General features: G+C 45.2%; 1 protein-coding gene across 2 annotated transcripts; it reads right to left on the bottom strand.

The window, feature by feature from the left end:
• Nucleotides 1-595: 595 nt before the first annotated feature.
• Tbc1d7 (TBC1 domain family member 7) lies at nt 596-21,271 on the bottom strand. 2 transcript variants are annotated; one of them, XM_052728093.1, is made up of 9 exons: nt 21,112-21,271; nt 20,513-20,609; nt 19,576-19,731; nt 18,536-18,616; nt 14,654-14,841; nt 8,396-8,533; nt 4,037-4,182; nt 1,932-2,061; nt 596-832 (listed from the first exon to the last, which is right to left on the bottom strand). In XM_052728093.1, the coding sequence occupies exons 3-9, from the start codon at nt 19,685-19,687 to the stop codon at nt 746-748; spliced, it is 882 nt and encodes a 293-aa protein (XP_052584053.1). In that variant the 5' UTR covers nt 19,688-19,731; nt 20,513-20,609; nt 21,112-21,271; the 3' UTR covers nt 596-745. The 2 variants fall into 2 exon arrangements, with proteins under 2 accessions (XP_052584053.1, XP_052584052.1); XM_052728092.1 differs by having other exon boundaries at nt 19,576-20,609; nt 21,094-21,271.
• Between the last annotated feature and the right edge of the window lie 2,771 nt (nt 21,272-24,042).

The following is a 24,042-nucleotide window of genomic DNA, read 5'->3' as shown; positions in this document are numbered from 1 at the left end:
CCACCTGACATTTAATGATTTGGTAGAAAACACCAAGAGACCCACAAATATCAAGTAAGTGCTCTCTCCTAGAAGGTAAATTTAGAGGTGTTTTATTCAATAAAAGCTTCGTGCCAGTAATCCCAGCACTCAAGAGGCTGAGGCAGGAGGACTGCCAGGAGTTCAAGGCCAGTTATATAATGAGTTCCAGAAAGCAAAGTACAGAATGAGACCCTGTCTCAAAAAAAAAAAAGTTCAGTCCAGCTGGCAAAAGAGGAGCAGGGACCATGTAAGAAAACACAAGGACTGTTTTTAAGCCAGTTTAGCACGACAGAGCATGAGAAGGCCGTCGGCTTACACTTACACAGGTTCTACGTCAACAGAAGGCAAAAGCCAAATCCGAGGCGCCAAGAAAAGAAAGCTGTTCTTTTTCCAGAAAGAGGCCTAAGTACCGTGTACGCATTAGAGGCAGGCAGGGCTTCACTTGTACTTTCCTAGCATACCCAGGCTGCACCTAACCTGAGTTGCCCAAGCACCAGGAGGATTTTCTAACCACCCTTTCAAACACCATCCCAGAGCTGCGTGTGGGCGTCACCAGCAGACACTGCACCAGGCATTGTGATTAAATTACTTTACTAAGTAGGGGATGGGGTGTTGCATTTTGAGCACCACAGCAAGATTACCATTTCTAAACAGTTAGTAGACCAAGTGACATGGACAATGTGCTCAGGGGGGGTCTGCAGACTGTCCACAACGTCGCAAGCTGTCAGGCTGAATGGACTGGGGTCCCACAGTGTTTGTGCCACAAGTCGATGGCCTTGCTCACAATAGCGTCTGAGCTGTCCTGAGGAATCTGTGAAAAACAAGGAAATCCAAGTGAAATGTCTGTGTTTGTTCCTCAGGATCATCTCTCCTTCTGTGACAGACCTGTTTCCATGGAGCTTTCTCTGGTTTTGGAAAGCGATAGCAGATTTGGAATGATTCAGTGCTCCTGGGGACATACTGAGTAGCTCTGGTACCAGGCAATCTTTCACTGTCCACTCACCACTTGGCCCTGGATGAGTACTCAGCTGCCTAAGGTCTAGCATTGATCTCTAAACAGAGGAACAACAGCCCAAATTCACAGAGCTGTTCTCAGGATGACAGAAGATAGCTCTTGCGTGGCACATGTCTAGCACTCTTGGACACTAATTAGTATAATAATGATGATTCATTTAATGAACACATACACATTCACTTATCTCTTATTATTTACCAGGCCACACTTCCCATGTTAAAGCTGGTTAATTAAAGGGGGTGGGGGGATTCTGAATCTGCTCCATAATAATGTACTCTCTGCAGGCTCAATCTCTTTACTATTTACCCAGGAGAGAATGTTCTAAGAGGGAGGAGGAGCTGGTTCACTAAGGCCTTTTTCAGCAAGCACTAATAATACTTAGGCGCATTACGCATTAACTGACCCAGCTGGGAATTCACCAGCGGCAGGAAAAGGCCTAGAGAACCCCCAACAGTGCTCATTCACACTGCTTCCTGTTCCTGCTGTGCTCTCTGGAGAGGAGAGGCTACCCCACCATACTCACACACCGGGAGTGTGAGAGGCCTGCTGTGCAGACCAACACCCACCCCCCAAAGAGAAGAGGGGGGGACAGCAATGCTGTTAAGGAAAAATAACTTTTTTTTTTTTTTTTTTTTGCCAGAAGTGGCAAGCTTGACTGTAATCCCAGCATCCAGGAAGCAGGAGCAGGAAGATTACCAAGAACTGGAGGCAGCTTGGGATATATAGAGAGTTCCAGGCCAGCATGAGTTACAGCATAAATCACAATCTCAAATCAACAACAACAAAATGCTTTTGCAAAGTAAAAACATGCTATTAATATAACACAATAGGAAAATCTGGCTTGCCAGGCTGCCTCCATTTCCAGATTCCAAATCCAAGGAGACAAAGCACTCACGTTTTCCAGGAACTTGGTTATCTTCTCCGCACTGTTCAATGCCATGACTTTTATTTTAAAGGTTAATAATATTTCTACTGCTACAAAAACTAGGATCTTACAGGATCCACTTACAACTTTATCCCAGACCCTACAAAACAGAGAGTTCACCAAATTACAGGAGTGCAAAATTGACGTTACCAGATATCTCAGATTATGAAATAAAATCAAATTCCACTCATTTTAAGTACATGTTTCAGAGAACAACTGTGAAATACTCAGTATCAACAACATGATAGATTCTAGATAGGATAGCTTTATGTGGGAAAAGTGAAGTTCACTTAAAGCTACTGCTGTGTTTGAGTGTTCCAAATGCCTGCGGAGAAGTTGATAGTGAAGGAAAAGAAAGTCCTAACCAGGGTGTGTATCCTGCTACAGTCATGCAATGCCAGCATGGTTAGTACACACCTCAGGACGACAAAATGTCAGGCGAAGTCATTTTTCATTGCCAGTGAGCCTGGAATAGGTTCTCTGAACTTATCCAAAGGCTCTTTATGAGTGTGTATGTAACATGCCTGTGTTTAGGCACACATACACATATGTGTAAACACTTGCTGAGACTGGGCTTGATGTAGGGTAGCTCCCTCTATTGTGTTCCACTGCTGTGAAACAATCCTTTCCTACACTATGAGTAAGTATTATTCTCATTGGTTAATAAAAAGCTGACAGGCTGGTAGTTGGGCAGAAGTTAGAAAGGAAAGCCAAACTGAGAATGCTGGGAAGAAGGAGGGCAGAGTCAGAAGACGCCAGCCAGTCACCCAGGAAGTAAGACATGCTAGAGGAGGTAGAGCCACAAGCCACATAGCAATACATAGACTAATAGAAATGGGTTAATTTAAATGTAAGAGTTAGCTAGTAACAAGCCTAAGCTATCAGCTGAGCATTTATAATTTATATTCAGCCTCTGAGTCAGTTAATTGAGAACTGGCGGGCAGGACAGGAAAACTCCAATTACATATGGTGCCCCACGTTGGGTGCCAAAAGAAGCTTTAATTTAATTAATCTTTATCAATAAAAATCGGGAATCAAACATTGGGGTAAGAACCTGAAAGATCAGAGAACTGGGAGAAGCCACCAGTTGCTTCCTACCTCTTCCATTCCTCCATCCAGAAAGGCCAAGATCCTCTCTCAGCCCTGCCTTACTATTTCCTGTATGCTAGCTGTCCTCAGTCCTCCAGACCTCTATGGTCAGTAGCTAGCTCCACCCTCTGACTCCAAACAAGCTTTATTTGTCAGAACACAATCAGAATATCACACAACATTCCACTTTATTTTTTGAGATAGTCTCTCACTGAACTTCCTACTCACCAGTTGGCTAGACTGGCTGTCTAGTGAGCGCCAAGGACCTGCCTGTCTCCACAGACACCTGCCAGTGCTAGGTTTACAGACACGCCATCACACCTGGCTTTGTACATGGGTGCTGGGGATCCAAACTCAAGTCTTCATGTTTATACAGCAAACAGCTGTACCCACTGAGCCCTTCCCAAGACCCAGGAGCCAGTCCTTGATCTACTATTACTCTAAAATAATCATTTGATAATTCCTATAACTTCTGAAGTTGGTATTAGACTCTGTATGCTAAGTTACACATTTTCTTCTAATGCTCTTTATATACTGACTTCCTTTCTTCAAAACAACATCACAAGGACCTGGGTTGTGAGGCTGGAACTAAGAAATACCCTTAACATGTGTCTCCAAAGGACTGGAGACACACAGTTTGTCTCTGACAGCATCCAGCTCTTTTGAGGATGTCATGAAATGTCTAAGAAATACGAAGGCATCTGTCTGTCAGGAACCAACACCTGTCTAGAAAAGAAGCACGCAGGCCCACACTGTTTCAGATATCACTGCCTCCCTCACAGCAACCGCACAGAGGACCACAATCTTTGTAGACATGCATTCAATAACAAGGAGAACCACGTCACAGTTACAGAAACTGCTAGGGAATGTAGCTTTGAATCGCCTTCTTGTTCTGAAACAAACTCCAATTTAGAGGGATGATCACAGAAGGGCCAGGAACTCTTTCCGACTCCAAACTGCCTGTATGCAATGGGAAAAACACGTACCTCTGTAAACTGGACTCAGGCAGGCATCCCGCAAAGCACCTTTTGAACCAGCGATCATAAGGAAGTTTGGACACTGCAGCACACGTCTTCAGGTGACTCAGCAGTCTACTATCTTCCAGATTCAAGTACTGCTCAAAGGCCTTGGGCTAAAGATGACACGGCAAAAATGATTACTCGTTTCCTGTGACATAATATCACCTCACGCTGCAACTTAGGCAGAAAAAATGTACATGCTAAGTAAGAGAAAGTGCTAGAAGACAAAACTTGGGAACCATCAAGTCAGTCCTAACACAACAGTTTTTGGTTAGTACTGAGAAGGGTGACCACACTGGACCTGAGGGCTTTCTCGGGATGCAGGCCTCTTCCTATGTTCATCCCACAGGACAATAACCAGGCAAAATGGCATGGCTGTCACCCTGGTACTGAACTAATCAGCTCCAACAGCTAAAGCAAAGCAGATTCTAAAGCAAGAGTCAAGTATTATGGAAAGGTACAACAGGCCCACGGCAATACTGGGTGATCTGGAGCAACCAATCATACAGAGATGAAAAGGGGAAAGAAAGCTGGCTGAGGTGGAGCAAACATCTAACCTCAGCATTCAAGACTCTGAGGTACAACAGGGTGTCTGAGGCCAGCCTGGGCCACATAGGAGAGCCTGTCTCGAGAAGCCGAAAGCATGGGCTCCAGAAACTGCCCCTCTGCTGTATAATCATGAGGACTAGAGCTCAGATGGCAGCACCCATGTAACAGGCTAGGCATCCCATGCATGACTGTAACTCCAGCTCCCAAGAGAGGCAGAGACAGGAAGATCACAAGAGCTGTCTGGCTTCCAGCCAAGAAAATACAAGCCCAGGTTCAGGGAGAAAAGCTACTTCAAAGGAATAGGTGAAGAAACGTAGAGGGCACCCAACCCCCGTTAATAGTACACACACACACACACACACACACACACACACACACACACACACACACACACACTGACCATACTGGTCTGCATTGGCCTCCAGTACCAAGGAGGCTAAGGCATTAGGGAGGGCCAGTGGAACAAACTCTGTACCCAACATAATATGGGTGAGAATGTTCTGGAAGAGAGAAGCAGCTCCACTTGGGAACAGCAGCTGGGTTGTCCAGCAGCTTCTCTCACCTGAGATAACTCTAAAGACTGGGATGCAGTCACGCTGGCCAGCTTCAGCAATACGGCATGAAGGCAGCTCCTCCTCTCTCGGATTTGCCCTTTTAGTTACTTAAGGAAAGGCACCTTCTTTCATTGGGGTAGCCACATTTTTTTTTTAGGTTGGTAGCAGGGGCCTTTACTCACCGAGCTATCTACCTGCCCCTTTCTCTCTACAAAAGATTGCCTGCATATATGTCTGTGAACCATGTGTGTGCCTGTTATCCACAAAAACTGTAAGATGGCATTAGATTCCCTGGAACTGGAGTTATAGGTGGTTGTGAGCTGCCATCTGGGTGCTGGGAATCAAATGGAGGTCTTTGTCAGAGCACCAAATGCTCTTACCCATGGAGCCATCTCTCCAACCCCGCCCCCAACTCTAAATTCGTAATTAAGACAATAAAACTGGCTTCTAAGCTCCCTGGCAGTGAGAGACCTTGTCAGAGGGCTGGACTCTGGGAAGTCTGGAGGAAACTATGGTGTGGTCCCAGGGAGCAGAGCACTCCAGCAGGGCACTCACTGTCATCAGGAGCATGCCATCTTCTTCCGTTCTTTATGCTGCAATTATCTACTCCAAACTTTTAAAAAGATTTGCTTGTTTTAGTTTGTGTGTGAGTGTTTGCCTGTATGTATGTCAAAAGGGCATCAGAGTCCCTGAAACTGGAGTTACAGACAGTTGTGAGCTGCCACGTGAATGCTGGGAACCAAATCCAGGTGTTCTGCCAGAACAAGTGTTCTTAACTGCTCGGCCAGCCCTCTACCGCTCCCCCACCCCGCTTTCCGGCTCAGTTGGAGATGGAAGCCTGGCATGCTGGGTAAGCATTCCACCGCTGGCTCCACCCCAGACCGCAGCACTGCTGCCTGCACTCTTCCTGCAGCTATAAAGCAGCCTATCCTGCGTGGGAACAGATCTATTTAGGCAGATCACAAAAGTATAAAATGATGGCAGAACAAGGTTATAGAAACTAGGCTGTACCAAGAACCTATGTTCTATGCTTTGTGGTGGAGGCTGAGGCAAGAAGATTGTAAGTTCAAAGCCAGCCTGGGCAACTTAGCAGGACTTTGTCTCAAAATAAAATGTAAAGAAGAGCTGAGGATGTAGCAAAGACCTGGGCTCCATTTCCAAGGCCTCTCCTTCTCTCACCCCCAACTCAGCCCCCCATTGCTGCTCTCAACAAACAAAAACAAAGGGCTGTAATACAGCTTAGTGACAGAGCTCTTGCCTATGATGTGTGAAGCCCTAAGATTCTGTTTTTAAAAAAAGGTGAACTGGTAAATAAATAGTGTGAAATGTAATACTACTGATAATGAATAACGCAAACGGGAGTTAGGGCAGTCACTGTGTAACCTTGGGCAGTGGACTTCTCTGAGTTTCAGTGTCCTCGTCTGCAAACATGGACTTATGTGCTTAAATGAAGTAACTCATTCTTAAAAGTGGTCCTGACACTCTAAGCAAGATGAAGAGGAGACCAGGATGCTGGGGGAACCCATGCTGCTACAGACAGGTACCAAGGAGTAAAATCCACCACATCTGACATCAGTCAAAGATCAAGGCAGACAAGTCAGAGCTAAGCTTCAACTCTCGGAGCATTTTAAAGTCAGGAGAAAAAATACGGGGGAGGAAGGTGTTTTGGTTTTTTTCAGATAGGGTTTCATATAGCCCAGGCTGGTCTTGAACTCCTGATCCTCTGCCTTAACCTTCTGAGTGTTAGGATTATGGGTATATGTCACCACATCCAGCTAAAGAAATATGTTTTATCAATTGTGGAGTTGGCAAGGGATACAGAAAATATAAAGTACGAAAAAAGAAAACACTGAGAGACATCAATGTATGAAGTTTACAGTCTAAACAGCAAACGGGAAAAAGTACAGTCATCATATTAATACATAAAGGATAATATGCAGAGCATATTGATGACACAAAGAAAAAAGTCAGGTGTGGTGGAGCATGCGCGGAGGATCAGGAGTTCAAGGTCATCCTCAGGTGCATAGCAAGTTCAAGGCAAACCTGGGCTACATGGAACCCTGCCTCAAAACATACACACACACACACACACACACACACACACACACACACACACACACACACACACACACACTCTAGCCAAGAAAACAATAAAAATCTGTAGAGCTGATCAACTTCACTGGCCCTCACAGCTGTGCAAACAGAACAAGAGGGCAGAGTCCCTGCCTGAAGGACAAGACTGAGAGCCTGGTATCTGTGCAGCAGACAAGTTCAGGACCTGCTTGCCAGTTTAAGATGTAAAGCTGCCCAAACTAGGACACCCTCCACATAGTCAAAACACACACACACACACACACACACACAGGAGCAAGGGCCTGTTTATTGTCAGTGTGGGACTATTAGACTTAATTACAGCAAATTCCTAAGTGGAAACACTGAGTAAATTATGTAGGAAAAGCGATTATAAATGAGAGGCTGTCAATCCTAGCTACAATCAGAATTACCCAAGGCTTTGAAACATTAGAATTCTGGGCCCCAAACAAGAGACTATGATTTCACTGGTCTGGTGGAAGAGGAAAGGGGATAAGAAATTTTTCAGATCTCTGGTGTACTAACAGGAAGTCAGAACTGAAAGTCACTGGTTTATCTGAGTGAGCCTAGAAATTCTCCCAAGTACTGAGTTACAAACAAACAAACAAACAAACAAAAGGAAGGGCTCATGTACAGAGTAATTCATTTCATGTGTTCATATGTATATGTGTGTACATATGTGCATGCTGGAACAAAATGACAGGAGCCTCAAGTCCCATCCACCAGCTCTGGCTGCCCTCGCTCTGGACTTGATGCTATGTGGGAAAAAGGTCCTATCACTTAGGCCTTCCATACACTTGGGCAGACAGAAACCCTAACTAACAGAGGGACCGTGCTAGACAAGCCAGAGGGTCTGGACCCGGGTCAGGACTACTCTGGAGCAGGTGGGTCTGCAAGTGAGCCCACCCCCAGAGAGCCGGCAGTGCTCCAACCGCAGATCCAGAGGCTGCAAAGGACACACGGGGCCCATTCCATGGGAAACACTTTCTGGCCTTTGCAGAAAACATCTGCCGGAAGCTACTCTAGAGGGTCCCCCAGCCACAGCTCAGCAACTGGGGTAGGGATGTCCCCACACTGCTTATTCCCCGAAATACTCCCATTCAAAAACACAAAACCAAAACCCCTTCCTTACCAGCTGAGGCAAAGAGTCCCGGAACTTGCTGTTTAACTGCTTCACAAAGCATCGGGTGATCCAGTAACAGTCGACACTATCCTCCACCATCTCTTCCATGGCTTTAGCGATGGCCAGAAAGACTTCATCCTCCGGCTCCTGAAAGATTAGTGAGAAAGCTCAAGAGGGAGGCGGCAGAGGGGAATATGTTTCCTTCCTGATAATGTAATACTGAATCCTGAAGAGGACACATTCACAAGTCAGAGAGGCATCAGAAGGCAGCGTGGAGAAGGGAAGGATAGGCAGCTACAGGGAACCATGGGAGTCAGAACAGCTGAACAACAGCTGGCCCTCGGGTGGGGTCCGCCGCAATCACAGACCAGGCAGGGTGTCTCTCCACCAGCCAGTCTCCACGCTAGATCAGGGCTCCTTCAAAGGGATGTGATGACACAAACCGTTTAGGAATACGTGCAGGACCCAGCTTATGAACACTGGGGACTCCCAATGGGCTCACAAAACACTGCTTTCCACGAAAGCTTCCATACACAGCTTTAGAATGCTGTTCTACCTAAAAGTTTAAACAGCCCAGAATCAGAATTTTAGGAGCAGGAGAGTGACATTTCTCAGATCTGTTAATAATCAAACATGAAAATAAACCCTCCGAATTTTCTAAAACTGAACTCTATTTAGAAGGTTATTTTGTTTTCAAACATTGCCATCAACACCAAAAACCAACCTACCAAACAAACAACAACAACAACAAACAAACAAACAAAAAAACCAACCAGGAGGCAGAGGCAGGCAGATCTCTGGGAGTTCGAGGCCAGCCTGGTCTACAGAGGGAGCTCCAGGACAGCTAGGGATACATAGAGAAACCCTATCTCAAAAAAGCAAAAACAAAAACAAGCAAATGAGAAACCTTACATTTTCATCTAGGCTTTCATAGTTTGATACTTTTAAGATTAAAAGGAAATTAAGAAATACCTTTCTATTCCCCTGAGAAGCCCCAAGCTAAATCAAAATTCCCGTTTTGATCAAAAGCAGTTCAGTCTTAGGCTTTCTTTCAGCTTAGTGATATCCACAACATGCAAGGAGTCACAGAGTTAGGATTAAAGGAAATGTATTTCTCTAAACATTACTAGAGTATTGGTGGACACGAAGGAGCAAGAAGGAAAGGGAATCTCCAGGGATTCCACAGTCCCAGGCCTGGCCCAGGTGACCCTGCAGATGGCATGTCATGGGCTGCTCCCCGTCACTCTGACAGGTCAAGGGGAGACTGTTGGAGCCCACTAGGTTCCTAGTGGCTGTACTCAGCAGGACTGCATAAGAGGTTGACTGGACCACGGGCCTGAGTACCAGGTGTTAGGAAGGGTCTACACTTGGTTGTACCTAGCAAGGGGGAGGTCTTTTACTCCACCCCTTGGTATTGCTATAAACAGACCTTTGGAATAAAGTTCTGGGCTGGTGGATCAGGACCCAGGCCCACTCGAATCTATCCTGTGTTTTCTCTCTGTTTCTCTCCACTCTGTATTTCTAACTAAGTCTCTTATCCCTCATTCCTCTAGAGTCTCTGGGGTAAACAAATATGGAGGCTGGTCTGTCACAGGAGACTAATGTCCTTTGTCCAACTGTGCTCCAGCTGAGCACTCACATGCTCTTACCCCCGGATAACAGTGTAAGAGGGGCTGGGTGTATAGGGAAAGGTGGGGAGACAGTCTCCACCATTTTCAGACAGTAAGTGGACCTGAGAGTGCAGGGAAGGTCTGGGCTCATGGACCAGTGAGCAGGGACGAGCGGAAAGCATGTCTAGAGTTTAGAATGCTTACACTAACGGAGTAAGTAACCGTATTTGATGTGCAATTCAAGAACGCACAGCCCTTCTCGTGTATGGGCCTGTGTATGGGTCTGTCCTTCCAGCTACTCAGGAAACTAAGGTAGGAGGATGCAACGGGGCAACTCAGTAAAGGTAAAGTAAAGGATGCAACGGGGCAACTCAGTAAAGGTAAAGTAAAGGATGCAACAGGGCAACTCAGTAAAGGTAAAGTAAAGGATGCAACAGGGCAACTCAGTAAAGGTAAAGTAAAGGATGCAACGGGGCAACTCAGTAAAGGTAAAGTAAAGGATGCAACGGGGCAACTCAGTAAAGGTAAAGTAAAGGATGTGGCCCAGTGGTAGAGCATGTGCCTAGCACCTAAGAGGCCACAGATTCAGTCCCAGAACCACAGAGCTCCTGTGGTTCTATCAATGTCACAGTGCTGATGCTCAGGAATAGGAAAATGAGATTACCCTAGATGGCATTAACATTTGGGGCTCTACTGCCTCTTCATAAAGGCATAATAAGAATGAATGGATGGCCTTCATTAATGCTAATTTGTCACAGGAACTCTATTAACTTCCTACAAATATAATATATATAATAAGACATATATAAAATAAGTCAATTTTTTTGAGGCAAGATCTCACTATGTATCTGGTCTCAAACTCAAGAGCCCTCCTCTCAGCCTCTGAGTACTGGGTTAGAGGTCAGTGATGCCACACCTGGTACAAAGCCCAATCTTCTTTAAAAACAAATTTTGTAGATAATCAAAACTTTTGTATAAATCATTGCTTGAAAATTTCATCCTGTTTTAGCCAAATAAATTAAACCTTCATTAAAATACCTAGACAATTGCAATAAAGTGGCCAGGAATGGCTGACAACATCAACCAGAACATGAGCCAGGAGCAAACACCTCAGGATAATGGGAACTTTTTCATATCTGCAGCTGTCCTAGGGAAGGCTAAAATGAACTTGCAATATTGGGTTGGAATTGGACTTACCATCGTGAACCCAGGATTTTGATTATAATACAGAGAGACATAGACTAATAATATAGAGAGGCTGAGGTATAACATTATAATACAGAGAGACACAGACTAATATAGAGAGGCTGAGGTATAACATTATAATACAGAGACACATAGACTAATATAGAGAGGCTGAGGTATAACATTATAATACAGAGAGACACAGACTAATATAGAGAGGCTGAGGTATAACATTATAATACAGAGAGACATAGACTAATATAGAGAGGCTGAGGTATAACATTATAATACAGAGAGACACAGACTAATATAGAGAGGCTGAGGTATCACTCAGCAGTAGTGCACTCGTCTGACATGCATGAAGCTCTGGTTCCACGCCCAGCAGCACAACATCTCTATTTTTTTCACTATTTTTTTCACACACACACACACACACACACACACACACACACACACACACACACACACATATATATATAGAGAGAGAGAGAATGAGAGACAGCTTGGCATGTATAAATACATATGGGTATATATACATACTCATATCTTATTTTCTACTTCTGTCTACTAAGTGAGCCTAAAAGCAAACAGCCCAGGAGACCAGAAACAAAGGCTCAGGCCAGAGCTGCAGCACAGGAAGTGAAAGCTGATCCTGGAGCTTCTTTTTGTGAGAAAATGTCAGGAAACATTCAGAACAGTGAACATATCAAACAGACACAGGCGTCGGATGAAAGGGGCTCCTATGGCCGAAGCTGGAGCCTTTTGAACATCAAAAGGAAAAAAGGCAATAAAGTATTATAGGCTCCATACATCCACAATGACATCAATAAATAAATGCAAAGGGAAACTCTTATAGATGCAGCTAACGGGTGCAGAAAGAATTCAGGAATTCTTAGAGAATCACCATTTGGTGATCAGAGCAGTAAAACATTTTAGGCAATAATAATAATAATAATAGGGAGGGTATTTACTAGCCCCCAAATTCCATGCAGGTGACACACCTTTAATCCCAAGATGCAAGAGGCAGAGGCAGATGGAGCTCTGTGAGTTCAAGATAGTGCCCATCCAGCCAGGGCTACACAGTGAGACTCTGGCTCAAAAAAAAGAAAAAAAAAAGATATATATATATATGTGTGTGTGTGTGTGTGTGTGTGTGTGTGTGTGTGTATACATATGTGTGTATGTATATACATATATGTGTGTGTGTACACATATGTATGTATATGTGAGCATATACCATGCATGTATATACATATACACACACATACACATTATATATACATATATGAAAAACCCCAGAGTTCCTTTGCACGAGTTACTCACTAATCATGAAGAGTAAGCTTACAGGGGAGGGACCTGGCAGGCAGCACCTGCACCGAGTGACCAAAGCCACCAGCACTTCTCTTGCTATCCTGCCAATAAAGTACACCCAGGCTCTAGTCATCAGGAAACATCAGGTAGATGGAGAAATCCCGAACAGACTCGTGCTCTTCAAAAGTGCCAAGGTCACGGAAAAGCAAAGAAGTCTGAAGACCAGTGGGTTTAGGAACAAGATGGCAACTAAGTTGATCCATGACTGGGTCCGGGATCAGAGTGGCATCAGGGGGGACAAGCAGCAAGATCTCAAAAAGGTGTACAGCTTAACTCCTAGACCACTGTCAAAGCGGATTTGTAAGTTGTCATCATCAAACTGCAGTTTTGGAAGACCCAGTACCTGAGGATGCTAGGCAAAGGTGTATGGGGGTGGCGTACTGTTTTACAACTTTCTTCTGTGTCCAAAATTACTTAAAGATGAAAGACTAATACATACACACACACACACACACACACACACACAATTTAAATCAATCAAAGAATGGTCAAATGTATGAGCCAAACTTTAATAAGGAAGAGGATAATTACGTAGCGGTTTTAAATGTCTCCCCCACTAAGGGAAACAGTGATTACAAAGCAAGACAGAGTAACTTCCCAGGAGAAACCCAGCAGGCACTGCCTTACCAAAGGATCAAAGTTAATGAGTGTTCCACAAGGCAAAGCCACAGTGAGCCTCCTGACCCGGCACACTGAGGACGCATCACCCATGGGTGTCCCTGCCAAAGAGAAGAGCCTGGATCGCACCAGGAAGAAGCACTACCAGACCCGAGGTGAGGGGTTTTCTGTACAATCACTGACCAGCACCTGTCAAAAGTGTCCAGGGCACGAAAGAGAAAGACAGAGGACCGTCCAAAAGCAAAGGTGTCCACAGCAACATGGCAACTCAGTGTAATTCATGGTCCAAAATCAAATCTGCAACTAGACTTTTTGCTTATTTGTGATGAAGGGTGTCCCTAAAACAACCGGGGAAATAAGAATGGAGCCTGTAGGTCAGATTGAGTGCTGTTACAGTGCTGACTCCCTGGCGTCATAGCTGTGCCGTGCTCACCTACAGAGATGCCTTGTCTCCATGAGGAACATGCTGAAGGACAGAACCTCCGGACTCACCCTTGCTCTCTCACGGCTTATACAAAGAAGTATGTGTGCACAGCCGGAAATGGCAGCGCACGCCGATAATCCCAGCACCCGTGTGGCAGAGGCAGGAGGATATTGAGTTGGAAGCTGGCCTGCGCTGCATACATAGAGAGACTTTGTCTCAAAAGAAGACAAATGTGAGGCTGGAGAGATGGCACTGGCTGCTCTTCCAGGGGACAAGGGCTTGGTTCTCAGCAGCCACATGGTAGCTCACAACCATTTGCAACTCCAGTTCCAGGAAATCCAATGGCATGCAAGTGGCACCCAGACATACATGTAGGCAAAGCACCCACACACCTACCTAAAATTAAATAATTGTTTTAAAGAAGGAAGGGAGGGGAGGCGGGAGGAGGTTAATGCATATATAGGGGAGAGTAGCAAAGCAGGTGTCATTAAATGTTAACAACTGGAAATGTCAGTAAAAAGATAAAGACATTCTTGGTAGCATTTCAAGTCTGAGATTATACTCATGTATCACATAATAACGTTTTAGTCGGCCATGGACTAGGGTAGTGATCCTCTATGATTAAACTGCCTAGTAAAGTCACAGTCATCCGAGTTTGAGCAAACATAAATACATGATTTTGCAAATGAGCAAATGTCCAATGACACATTTCTCAGAACACATATCCATCATTAAGCAATGTGTGGCTGTGCTAAAAACAAAATACATTTTTAAAGTAACTAACATTGACCGTTCAGGACCATAGATCTCAGGCCCTTCATTTTGCTTTCATTTTTCTTTCTACCGACAATAGGAAACCACTGAAAGTTTCTAAGGCAAAACATTATGCAACAGAAGCTAGCAAGAATAAAGTCTTAGAGGTGTGGCTCAGTGGTCTTGCCTAGCATTCCTGAGGACCTAGGTTCGATCCACAGCTCTGCCAACACATTAACAGACAAAGCAAAAAGTAATTTTTAGGAAAAGGGCTGAGTTAAATGTCAAGTGAGAATGACCACTCACCAGCGGAAAAGAGGGACTTCGAGGCAACTTCCCAGACTCAAGCTGATACATGCGAAGATACACTTCAACCTGAGGGGTGGCATCATTGATGAAGCGAACTACTCTCAGGGCATGAAGGACATCAGAGTACTGATCTTTGCGATAGGCCATCACCTGGGCATGAGAGTCATGGTGTGGAGGCAAGATCCCTACAGAGAGATGGGACAGGACAAGGGCAAATGCTGAGACACCACCCAAATCCCTCCTCCAGGGAAAAGAATCCTGTGAGACGCAGTCCATGCAGTTGAGACTCACACAAATAATGACCATGTAGATTCCCTTTCAGAGTCGCACTCTAACTCTCTTAAATGTTAAGAGCTTTGCAAGATGCTGCAGCACTGAGATTAGGGGGAAATGAGATGGCAGCACAAAAGCCTTTCAACAAACAGGTGACACGATTTCAAGACAAGAACCACAGCGACTGTAATAACAGTTTACTCAGTTCATGGCTAGCAGCTGAGGCTACCTTTAGCTCCCGGGGCCTCTCCCCACTTCTGGCACATGGCTTCCTACATCTCAGAACAGTTTGTTGAATCCTTTTCTCCCTCAATTAATGAGAAAACAGGATATCCTATCACTGAGGCAAAAGAAGCCCATGGTCTTCATCAATAAGGTCATCTCACATTACGTTTCTGTGACACTTTATGGTCATTACTTAACTATGCTGATGGCTCATTAGGCCTTAGAATGAACCATATGTTCGTGTGTGTGTGTGTGTGTGTGTGTGTGTGTGTGTGTGTGTGTGTGTGTGAATGAATGAAGAGAACAACTTTATGGAGTCAGTTCTCTCCTTCCACTTTAACATGGGTGGTTCTGGGGAATGAACTCAGGCTGCCAAGCTTGTGCATTTTCACTCACAGGGTCATCTCATCGACCTCCCTCTTTATTTTTTATAAGTAAATGGCATAGCGAAAACAGTGGGAGACGACTGGCCAGGTCTTCAGTGACACTGGGCTCCAGTCTCAGCTCGGCCAGTACCAGGACTATCACCAGTGTTTCAGTCTATCACAAATGTGGGCATTTGTGTCCTCATCTAGCAGAGGCAGGAAGTGGGGCAGACAAGCCCGACAGCAAATGTTTCCTGAAGAATCAGAGCCCCAAGTACTGGCATAAGAAAACGGGCTGTGGGAGCTGGAGAGATGGCTCAGTGATTAAGAGCACCGAGTGTTCTCCCAGTGAACCCGGGTTCAATTCCCAGTACCCATGTGACAGCTCACAGCTGGCTGTTCCAGGGGACCTGACACCCTTACACAGGCAAAACACCAATGCACAATAAAGAAATGGATTGCAGAATGGTAACAATGCCTTGTTAAGGCTCAGTTTTAGTGTAAACTATTTTTTCACTTTATTTATTCCAGCCCCATTAATGTAATGAGGCTGGACAGAGTCTCTGGGGTCAAGACACTGGGCTTGAGGTCTAACTACAATTCACTGACTTGAAGATCTTCAGCAATTCCCTTTCTCCTGTGCCTTATCTTCTCCCCACAGGAAAATCAGATAATATTACCTACTTCTACAAGCTGCTGAGAGGAAGAGACAAATTCATAACGCACTCAGAAGAGGAGCTGGCACATGCGTGTCGGGCAGTTCAGTTGACTGGGACTCCCTTTCGATGCAAAACCCCACAGACCAATTATCCCAAAGAATGTTCCAGGAAATAGCAGTTAGGCAAACTCAACAATCCCCAGCCATAAAGCACGCTTAAGTGCCCTTTCCTGATGTAAACTCAGTGTGTCTTCGGGGCTCTGTGCCAGCTCCTCAGAGAAGTCAAGGGAACACACTTCCGTGTCCTCCCCATCTGGCTGGTACACTACAGAGCTATAGTTGGACCTACCATAGGCAGCAGAATGTCAAGCATCAGACCTGGGTCTAAGAGTTCATCCCCAAAGCTCTCTCGGACATTTCCCTAAAATGGTACTAGAGAGGAAGCATCCCCAGAGCCCAAAGCAACCCAGCTTGGGCTCCGAAGAGTCCTTTCTACTGTGACAACTCTGCATTTTCTGCCTCTAACTATGGCAGGAAAACAGCGGAGGCCCAGACAATAAAGAAGGTAAGAAAAACCAAGGTGAAAAGCCAGCTGGGCCTCGGTACTTAGGAAATGTCACAGACACACCACTTCTCATTAGTGAGACACAGGACGCCCAGAAGAAATGGACACTGATGGTAACTGCCTAAAACGCACCCTTAGAAGGAATTTGTTTTGCTGACTACAGAGTCTTTACGTACAGCTCAAGGGGAAAATGCTCTGAGGAAAACTTAAACAGTTATCAGGAATTCTGCAGATGGTCAGCACACACACCCAACCAGACATGAAGGGACGCACCAACGCTGCCAAGATGTTCAACCAAAAGCTATCATGGAGTACTTTCTAGACTGGCTTGCATGCCCTTGTGACCTCCATACTGCATGGCCAGACTGACGGCTACCGACTTCTCAGGCTGTGTAAATACACTACAAAAGGAGCCCGTGGTCTGTTATCTAACCCCACCCCACTCCTATCCTCCAAATGAGCTCTACAAACATAGGCTTTCATTCCTTGTCTGTCACAGGCATTAGGCAAGATTTTTTAGGCTCCTAGGGTGTGTGTCCATCTAGGATATTTAAGACTTCCCTCAGAATTCTAGAATTACTGTACATAATTTCTATAAACTATTTGACTTAGTCATGGAACCCACGGATGCCCAATAAATAGCGATAGTTCAACTTCTGCATAAAGCTCCATCCTTACCCCCATCCCAGTTAGTAAAACCCAGCTGTTCAAAGAAGAAATGGAGGGTGGTAATGAATGGGGATTAGATGCTCCAGCAGGCTCAGCAATGATGGTGAAAATCCTGGACTCAAAGGGATGCTGTGAGCTGGCTGCTTATGGCAGACACAGATCCAGTTCTCCTTCTTACTTCAACACCCAGCTCTGGAATTCACTCACAGAAATAGGCAGGAAACAAACAAACAAACAAACAAAAAAACCTCTGATCCTACTTTTTAAGAAAATCTGTCATATCACTTTTATTTCAAAAGGTAAATGGGCATTTACGTACCTCAGTAAGAGACCGAGTCAATTAATTGTGGCACAGACCAATGAATAAACACTTGATTCTCTGGAAACACCATTGAGGAAGCTGTTTTAGAACTTACTCTTTGACTATTAACTCTCTACACTCATGCACTTAAACGAATCACATTCTCCAATCCTTTGTCAATATGGTTCCTCTTGTGGGGACAGGGGTGTCCCGTTTTGAGGTAAAGCTCTCCTGACACTCATAGTCCAGCCCAAGGCCTCAAGCTCTAAGACCCTCAAAAGGTTAAGGATCCGGACACTCACCACTAAGCCTGGCTAGTTCCTTAGCATCAGGACCTCATACCTCTACCACCAAGAGTCCAGAGTACAAGGCACTCTTAAGTAAAACCTACAAGTAATTTAGCTCCAGATGTCTCTGAACAGATGCAGAACTGGAGCCCACCATGGTCTTCCTCCTGGTTACCCAGATGACAGCAAAGATGGCTAGTTCTCCTTTATCCCAACCCAATGTCATCACTTTTACAGATGATGACCACACATACCCACCAGACACCCGAGTGCACAAAGGCTTTATTTCAGGAATGAATATTATCTTCTCTACTGCCACTAATAAGCAGACACTCCAAGAGCAATTGTTAGTATAATTCTGCTGAAGTCACTATCCTAAAAGATTTTACAGTGAGCAGTAAATGGCCCTCCTGGAGAAGACCTGAAAGTCAGCAAAGAATCTAAGCAAGTCCTCCGCTTCTGACTGTAAGATCTGACTGACAAAGGATCCCATTCAATACTTCTGAAACTGAATCCCCAACTCACGGGCCTCATACCTAGAAGCACCTTCCAGACCAATGCGCGGTACATGGATGGGAGAGGGAACCTCTGGCTAAAGGTGCAAAGCTTCTCAATGTCTAAAGGAAGAAAAAGAACAATTAGGAAGTGGAAGAAATGTCCCATGGGCTCGCAGCACCCGAAAGTGCAGTTCCACTACTTCAAACGGAAAGTCTAGTTCAGACATACCTTCAGGAGAAATCCACTGCATGATCAGCAAACCTGGGAGAGGCCATAGTGATCTCATGGCTAGCCCACATCTTCTACCAACTAAGCTATCTAAAACAGCGCTGCTGCAGCATAGACATGGATTTTGCATCTACTACACTCCCTCCAACATCAGCAGTACTTACTAAACACAGAATTGGGTGGGGATACAGTGTTGCTCAGTGGCAGAGCACATCTTAGCATGTGCTAGGTCCTGGGTTCCATTCCCAGCTCTGCCAACAACAAGTACTTCATACAACTTAAGTTTTTATACTATGGTTCTGTTTTACTGTAACAACAGACTTTATTACTGTTGGCTTAAGATAAACTAAATATCAATGTGTAATGAAGAATTATCTTTCACAAAAGAAAAATCATAACTAGAGTTCTTGCAGAGTTTACCTAGAAATCATGGTGATACATCTAGAAATTGAGAGAAAATATATAGGCTTATTTTAAAAAAAAATAGTATTGAGTTCTTTTTAAAGGTGGGAGTGTCTTACTATGCATCCCCTGGCTGTCCTGGAACTTTCCATGCACACCAGACTGCCCTTGGACTCATAGATCCATCTGCCTCTGCCTCTTGAGTGCTGTCATCAAAGTTTTGCATCACCACACTCTGCAGTGTTTGTAAGAAGCTTTGCAAACCTTTCGCCTCTCATTGAATTTGAAAAATCTTCAACTTTTCTCAAATTTACCACTCTGACGTGTCCCTTCACCAAAAACTACAGCCAAGTAATAAGTACTGCTTTGAGTCCATTGAGGTAATATTTACTTGGTAACACCCACCAGGACTGATGAGAACCAATAAGCTGGAGCGGGTAATACTCACCCAAAGGGTCATCTTTCAGGAGGATTTCCAGTGATTTCTTTTCTTCAACTCCACGAAACCCAACTTTCTCATAGTAGACTGATCGAAAGTTTCTCTGAGAATCATCAGTCATATTTCATTCTTAGAGGGAGTTTTTTTTTTTTTTTTTTAGTGTGCCTAAAACCAAAGAAAGAAAAATTGGGAAGGCATAAAGTGATTTTCTTTGCCTTTTCAATAAATCAAAAATGAAAAATTGCCTGCCCCTAAGCAAGGAGCACTAAATCTTTGAATTCACACAACTCTAATCCCACCTTCCTTATGCATCTTGATCAAAAACAAGATATGAGTCAGCTGTCATCCAAGCTACTTAAAAAGGGGATGTAGAATGTAGAGACTAGGGCTCATTCTTTACTCAAGAGAGCCCTTAGCACAATGACATACCTTGTAGCCATTATAAACTTGTGAATAGAAAAGATGAGTGGAAAAATAGGCAGGTTATGTTATGTAAAAGGGACTAAATAAGGGTATGAATTCTGATTCTGCATCCAGGATCTCACAACTAGGATCTCACTAAGTAGCCCAGGCTGGCCTCAAACTCAGAGATCTGTGCCTCTGAATCCTGAGTTCTGAGATAAGATGTGTGGGCCACCACTCTTGGCTCAAGAAAAGCATTTTTTTTTTTTTTAACATAAGAGGACATCCAAAATATTAGCAACAGTTATCCTCAGGTAGGAGTCTAGTGACTTTCATTTTCTGTGTTTTCCTTAGCTGTGCTTTCTAAACAGGGATTTGGGGAAATGGAAGGGGGGGGGGTCCTCCACTTATTTTTTTCTTCTACTGTAAACACAATTCTGCCAAATGTAATTATCAAAATTCAAAACCTCCAACAGATAAACAGCATTAAAGTATAACCAGAAGACAGTCAGGAATGTAGACAGATGACAAGTGACAGACACACCACAGTCAATGGAAGGCAGAAAGCCGAAGTAAAACCCGGCATGAGCATTCAAATCATCTCAGAGGCCCATCATTCCTCCAGAACAGTCTTCGTGATACTGATGGTAAACCAAGAAAAAAATCAAACTAGGTTAGTGAGTCAGGCACTAAAGATGCAAACATTCTTCCAAAGAATACAGTCATCAGCTACTAAATGCCCCCGAGACGTCCCCAATGACCAGGGGAGGATGGACTTCTTTGGGTCGGGAAGATACCATCTGAACAGATTCTGTCATGGGAAGGATTATAACTCATTTTTGAAAAAGCAATTTAGAATTTAGAATTGCTTTTAAAGAGTTCCACGCTCTCCTGATAGCTGTTTTTAAAAATCCAAAGCACTAAAATGCAAGCTCTGGACTTTTTTTTTAAGCCTTCGTGGCCCCTGTTGTCTGCGGACAGCCTTTCTGAGACTGCACTCTGATGGCAAAGGCGTCGCCCTGAAGGACATGCTGCCAATTCCTGCCCAGGTGCCTCCACCTGCGGGTAAGGTGCCGGCACCCGGTGAAGCCCCAGACCCCGCTCTCCCGGCTATGTACGCTTCACCTCTGTACGCAAACACACCGGGGTTCAGACTAAGAGATCTGGGGAGGCAGCGGAGAGCAGGCCGGGCGCGCTGAGCCACAGGCGGAAAGGCGGAACCACAAGCGCCGGGGCGGAGCGAGCGAGGGGAGCGATGCCACGGGACACCCACTCCGGCCTTCCCGGGGACAGCTCGCCCAGCGCGCTGCTAAGTCCCGCCGCCGGACGTGACGTCGCACCGAGTGCGCGTGCACAGAGGGCAGGAAGCCCCACCCACACCCGGGCACTGAAGCGGTAAAGCTGGCAAGAGCTGAGCTCTAGGAGCGGGCGGAAGCTCTGTGCGCCCTTGTGCGTCAACGTCTGCCCCTCTCACCTTCAGGCATTTACTCTTGATGCCGAGGGCTCTAGCGATCGCCTCGCCCTCTGTCCGGCCGTGCGTGCTTAGGGTGCTCTTCTTTCTCCGGCCGCCGTGGTCCTGCCCTATGGGGACCGGGATCCCTCAGGCAGTGTTTGTTCCCCTTCGCTGGATGGAGAATCGGAGATAAGCCTTTGGTTATTGATAGCACTGCACTGCTTCTCCCAAACATTCAGTGTCCGTGGGGTGTCGTGGGGTGGGGTGGGGAAGTATGTCCTTATCTATTAAAAGGTCAGTGATGGGGCGGGAGAGATGGCTCCGCGGTTGAGAGCACTTACTGCTCTTGCAGAGGACGGGGTTCTAGTCCCAGCACTCACGTGGTGACTCACAACCATCCTTAACTCCAGTTCCAGGAAATCCAAAGTCCCCTTGCTTCTGCCAGTACTAGGCACGCACATGGTGCACGGTGCACAAGCACCCAGACAAAATATTCATACATATAAACATTAAAAAATTAAAAACAAAACTTAGTGATCGCCCAATGACCAAGGGAAAATAAGCAAAGCTGTTTATTCAGCGCTTACTATGCGGGGACGGGGTGGGGGTTGCCTGCACTTGCCTTTTGGCCTAGTGTGCAGCCAATGGAGGCTGCTTGCCAGGGAAGCTGGGAGCCGCGGGACAGAGCTGGAGGGATCCTATGTGATCTGTCTTGGAAAGCATATTCTTTGGCCTTCCCCAGTTTGGCAGTGAGTTGCAGGGACTAAATTAGGGAAATATGAAGATCCAGCTGTTTTGGACATATTACTGTTTAGCTTCTTGGATTGTTAGCCACAGTCTGACTTCCTAGACTGTTTTAGAAAAGAGCTATTTTTCTGTGCAAGTTGTGGGTCACATTCTGTTTTAGGTATGGTCAGGCCATTGTCTTTGGGTAGTCAGCTTCTCAGTCAAAATATCAGAATGAGTGTTGGAGAGATGGCTCAGTGGTTAAGAGCACTGGCAGCTCTTCCAGAGTCCTTGGTTCAACTCCTAGCACCCTTATGACTGCTCACAACCATCTGTAACTCTAGTTCCAGAGGATAGAGTGCCCTCTTTAGCTTCCATGGACACCAGGCAAAACACCCATCAAATAGTAATAATTGTTATAATTTTTAAAACGGCGGGAAGGAGTCACACCGTACAGCGGCCCACGTGGGAGGTTTATTGAGGGAGGGGAGAGAATGGGAAGAGAAGGGGGCAGAGACCGGTTCCTGGGCAGAGCGAAGAAAGAGAATGAGACAGGAGGTTGGCAAAGCCCGCCTTTTGCAGCTGAGGATATATCTTGTCAGGACCTTAAGGGCAGGCCAATACAGATGCCTAAATACTAACAAGAAGAAGAAGAAGAGGAGGAGGAGGAGGAAGAAGAAGAAGAAGAATGCATGTATATAGGAAGATAAATGCAGTTAAAAGTACAAACACTGAATACAATGTTTGAACTGAAAACAAACTTAAACTCATCATTAGATTTAACAAATATAATACTCTTTAAACATTAAAATAAATTAACACTTTCAGGTTCTGTGTTTTCTTCACAGCTCCGTGGGCTCAGAAGTACAGCAGCAATGCCTGAGAAGGTTTAAGCCACTGTGGTTTAAAAGAAATCTTCCAGAGAAAAGATGGTTCAGGGATGTGCCCTGTCTCCTTAAGAGCCAAAACCTTAACAGACTGCCATGATATAGCTCAAACTGCAAAGTTAGAAATCAAATCAGTTATACGCGTAAGGTGCACCGTGTGTAAGATGGGTGTCGAATTTTAAAATGAAGGAAAGTGTGGTGATTGGCCCACAAGTGTGCCACTCCCCGACCACCAACATCTTCACTTCCTGAATCCTGGGGTACTCAGCCTGGCTGAAGCAGCCCTTCAGGGGTGCCTTACTCCAGCGCTGTATTCACTTCATCCAAACCTGGAGCAAGTCACAACCTACGCAATCTCCTTTTCCTTACCTCTGACACAGAGCCACCAGAAAAGTGGAAGGGTTAGTGAGAGATGTGGCACGGGAGACAAAAGGGGGTGTGTGGTGGCCGCTGACAAACTGAGTATTTGGAGGCTTCTGGAGGAGATGAACTTTAAAGCTGTTTTCTGTTTTTGCACGATGACCTTTTAAAAATGCCTCGTATCATCGCTCCACTCTTTACTCAAAAGAAAATACCGAAACCTCACAGTGGTATCTAAAGCTTTTCCTGGACTCCCTCTTTTGTTACTAGCCATCCTGCCTTAGGGCCTTAGGGCCTTCTCAAGTTAGTTCCTCTGTGCCAGACCCTTTCAGAAAACCGTGATCTAGCTCATCACCTCAGTCTTTTTTGGTTTTCTGAGACAGGTTTTCTTTGTGTCACAGCCATGGATGTCCTGGAACTTGCTTTGTAGACCAGGCTGGCCTCAAACTCACAGAGATACACCTGCCTGGGACTAAAGGCTTGGGTCCCCACACCATGACTGCCTCAGTCTTGTTTGGATGTCCCTACCCTGAGGTGACTCCCTAAACCTGCTGTCTTCACCCGAGTCTGTCCTCCTGTACCTGATCCGCTTTTCCTTCCACAGCTCTCATTATCATCTGACACTGTATTTAATTTATTAGGCTGTAT

Source organism: Peromyscus californicus, unplaced genomic scaffold (assembly GCF_007827085.1).
Source record: "Peromyscus californicus insignis strain IS unplaced genomic scaffold, ASM782708v3 Scaffold_8__1_contigs__length_139910024, whole genome shotgun sequence".
Lineage (NCBI taxonomy): Eukaryota > Metazoa > Chordata > Mammalia > Rodentia > Cricetidae > Peromyscus > Peromyscus californicus.
This window is presented reverse-complemented; position numbering and strand designations above follow the sequence as displayed.

Excerpts from the sequence above, each read along its gene's own strand:
- Tbc1d7 (XM_052728092.1), bottom strand. The coding sequence starts at position 19,687 with ATGACTGATGATTCTCAGAGAAACTTTCGATCAGTCTACTATGAGAAA. Across the intron at positions 8,534-14,653 it reads GAAGTCCCTCTTTTCCGCTG|GAGCCGGAGGATGAAGTCTT; the intron begins GTGAGTGGTCAT and ends CTAATCTTTCAG. Across the intron at positions 2,062-4,036 it reads CCTGAGTCCAGTTTACAGAG|GGTCTGGGATAAAGTTGTAA; the intron begins GTACGTGTTTTT and ends TCTGTTTTGTAG.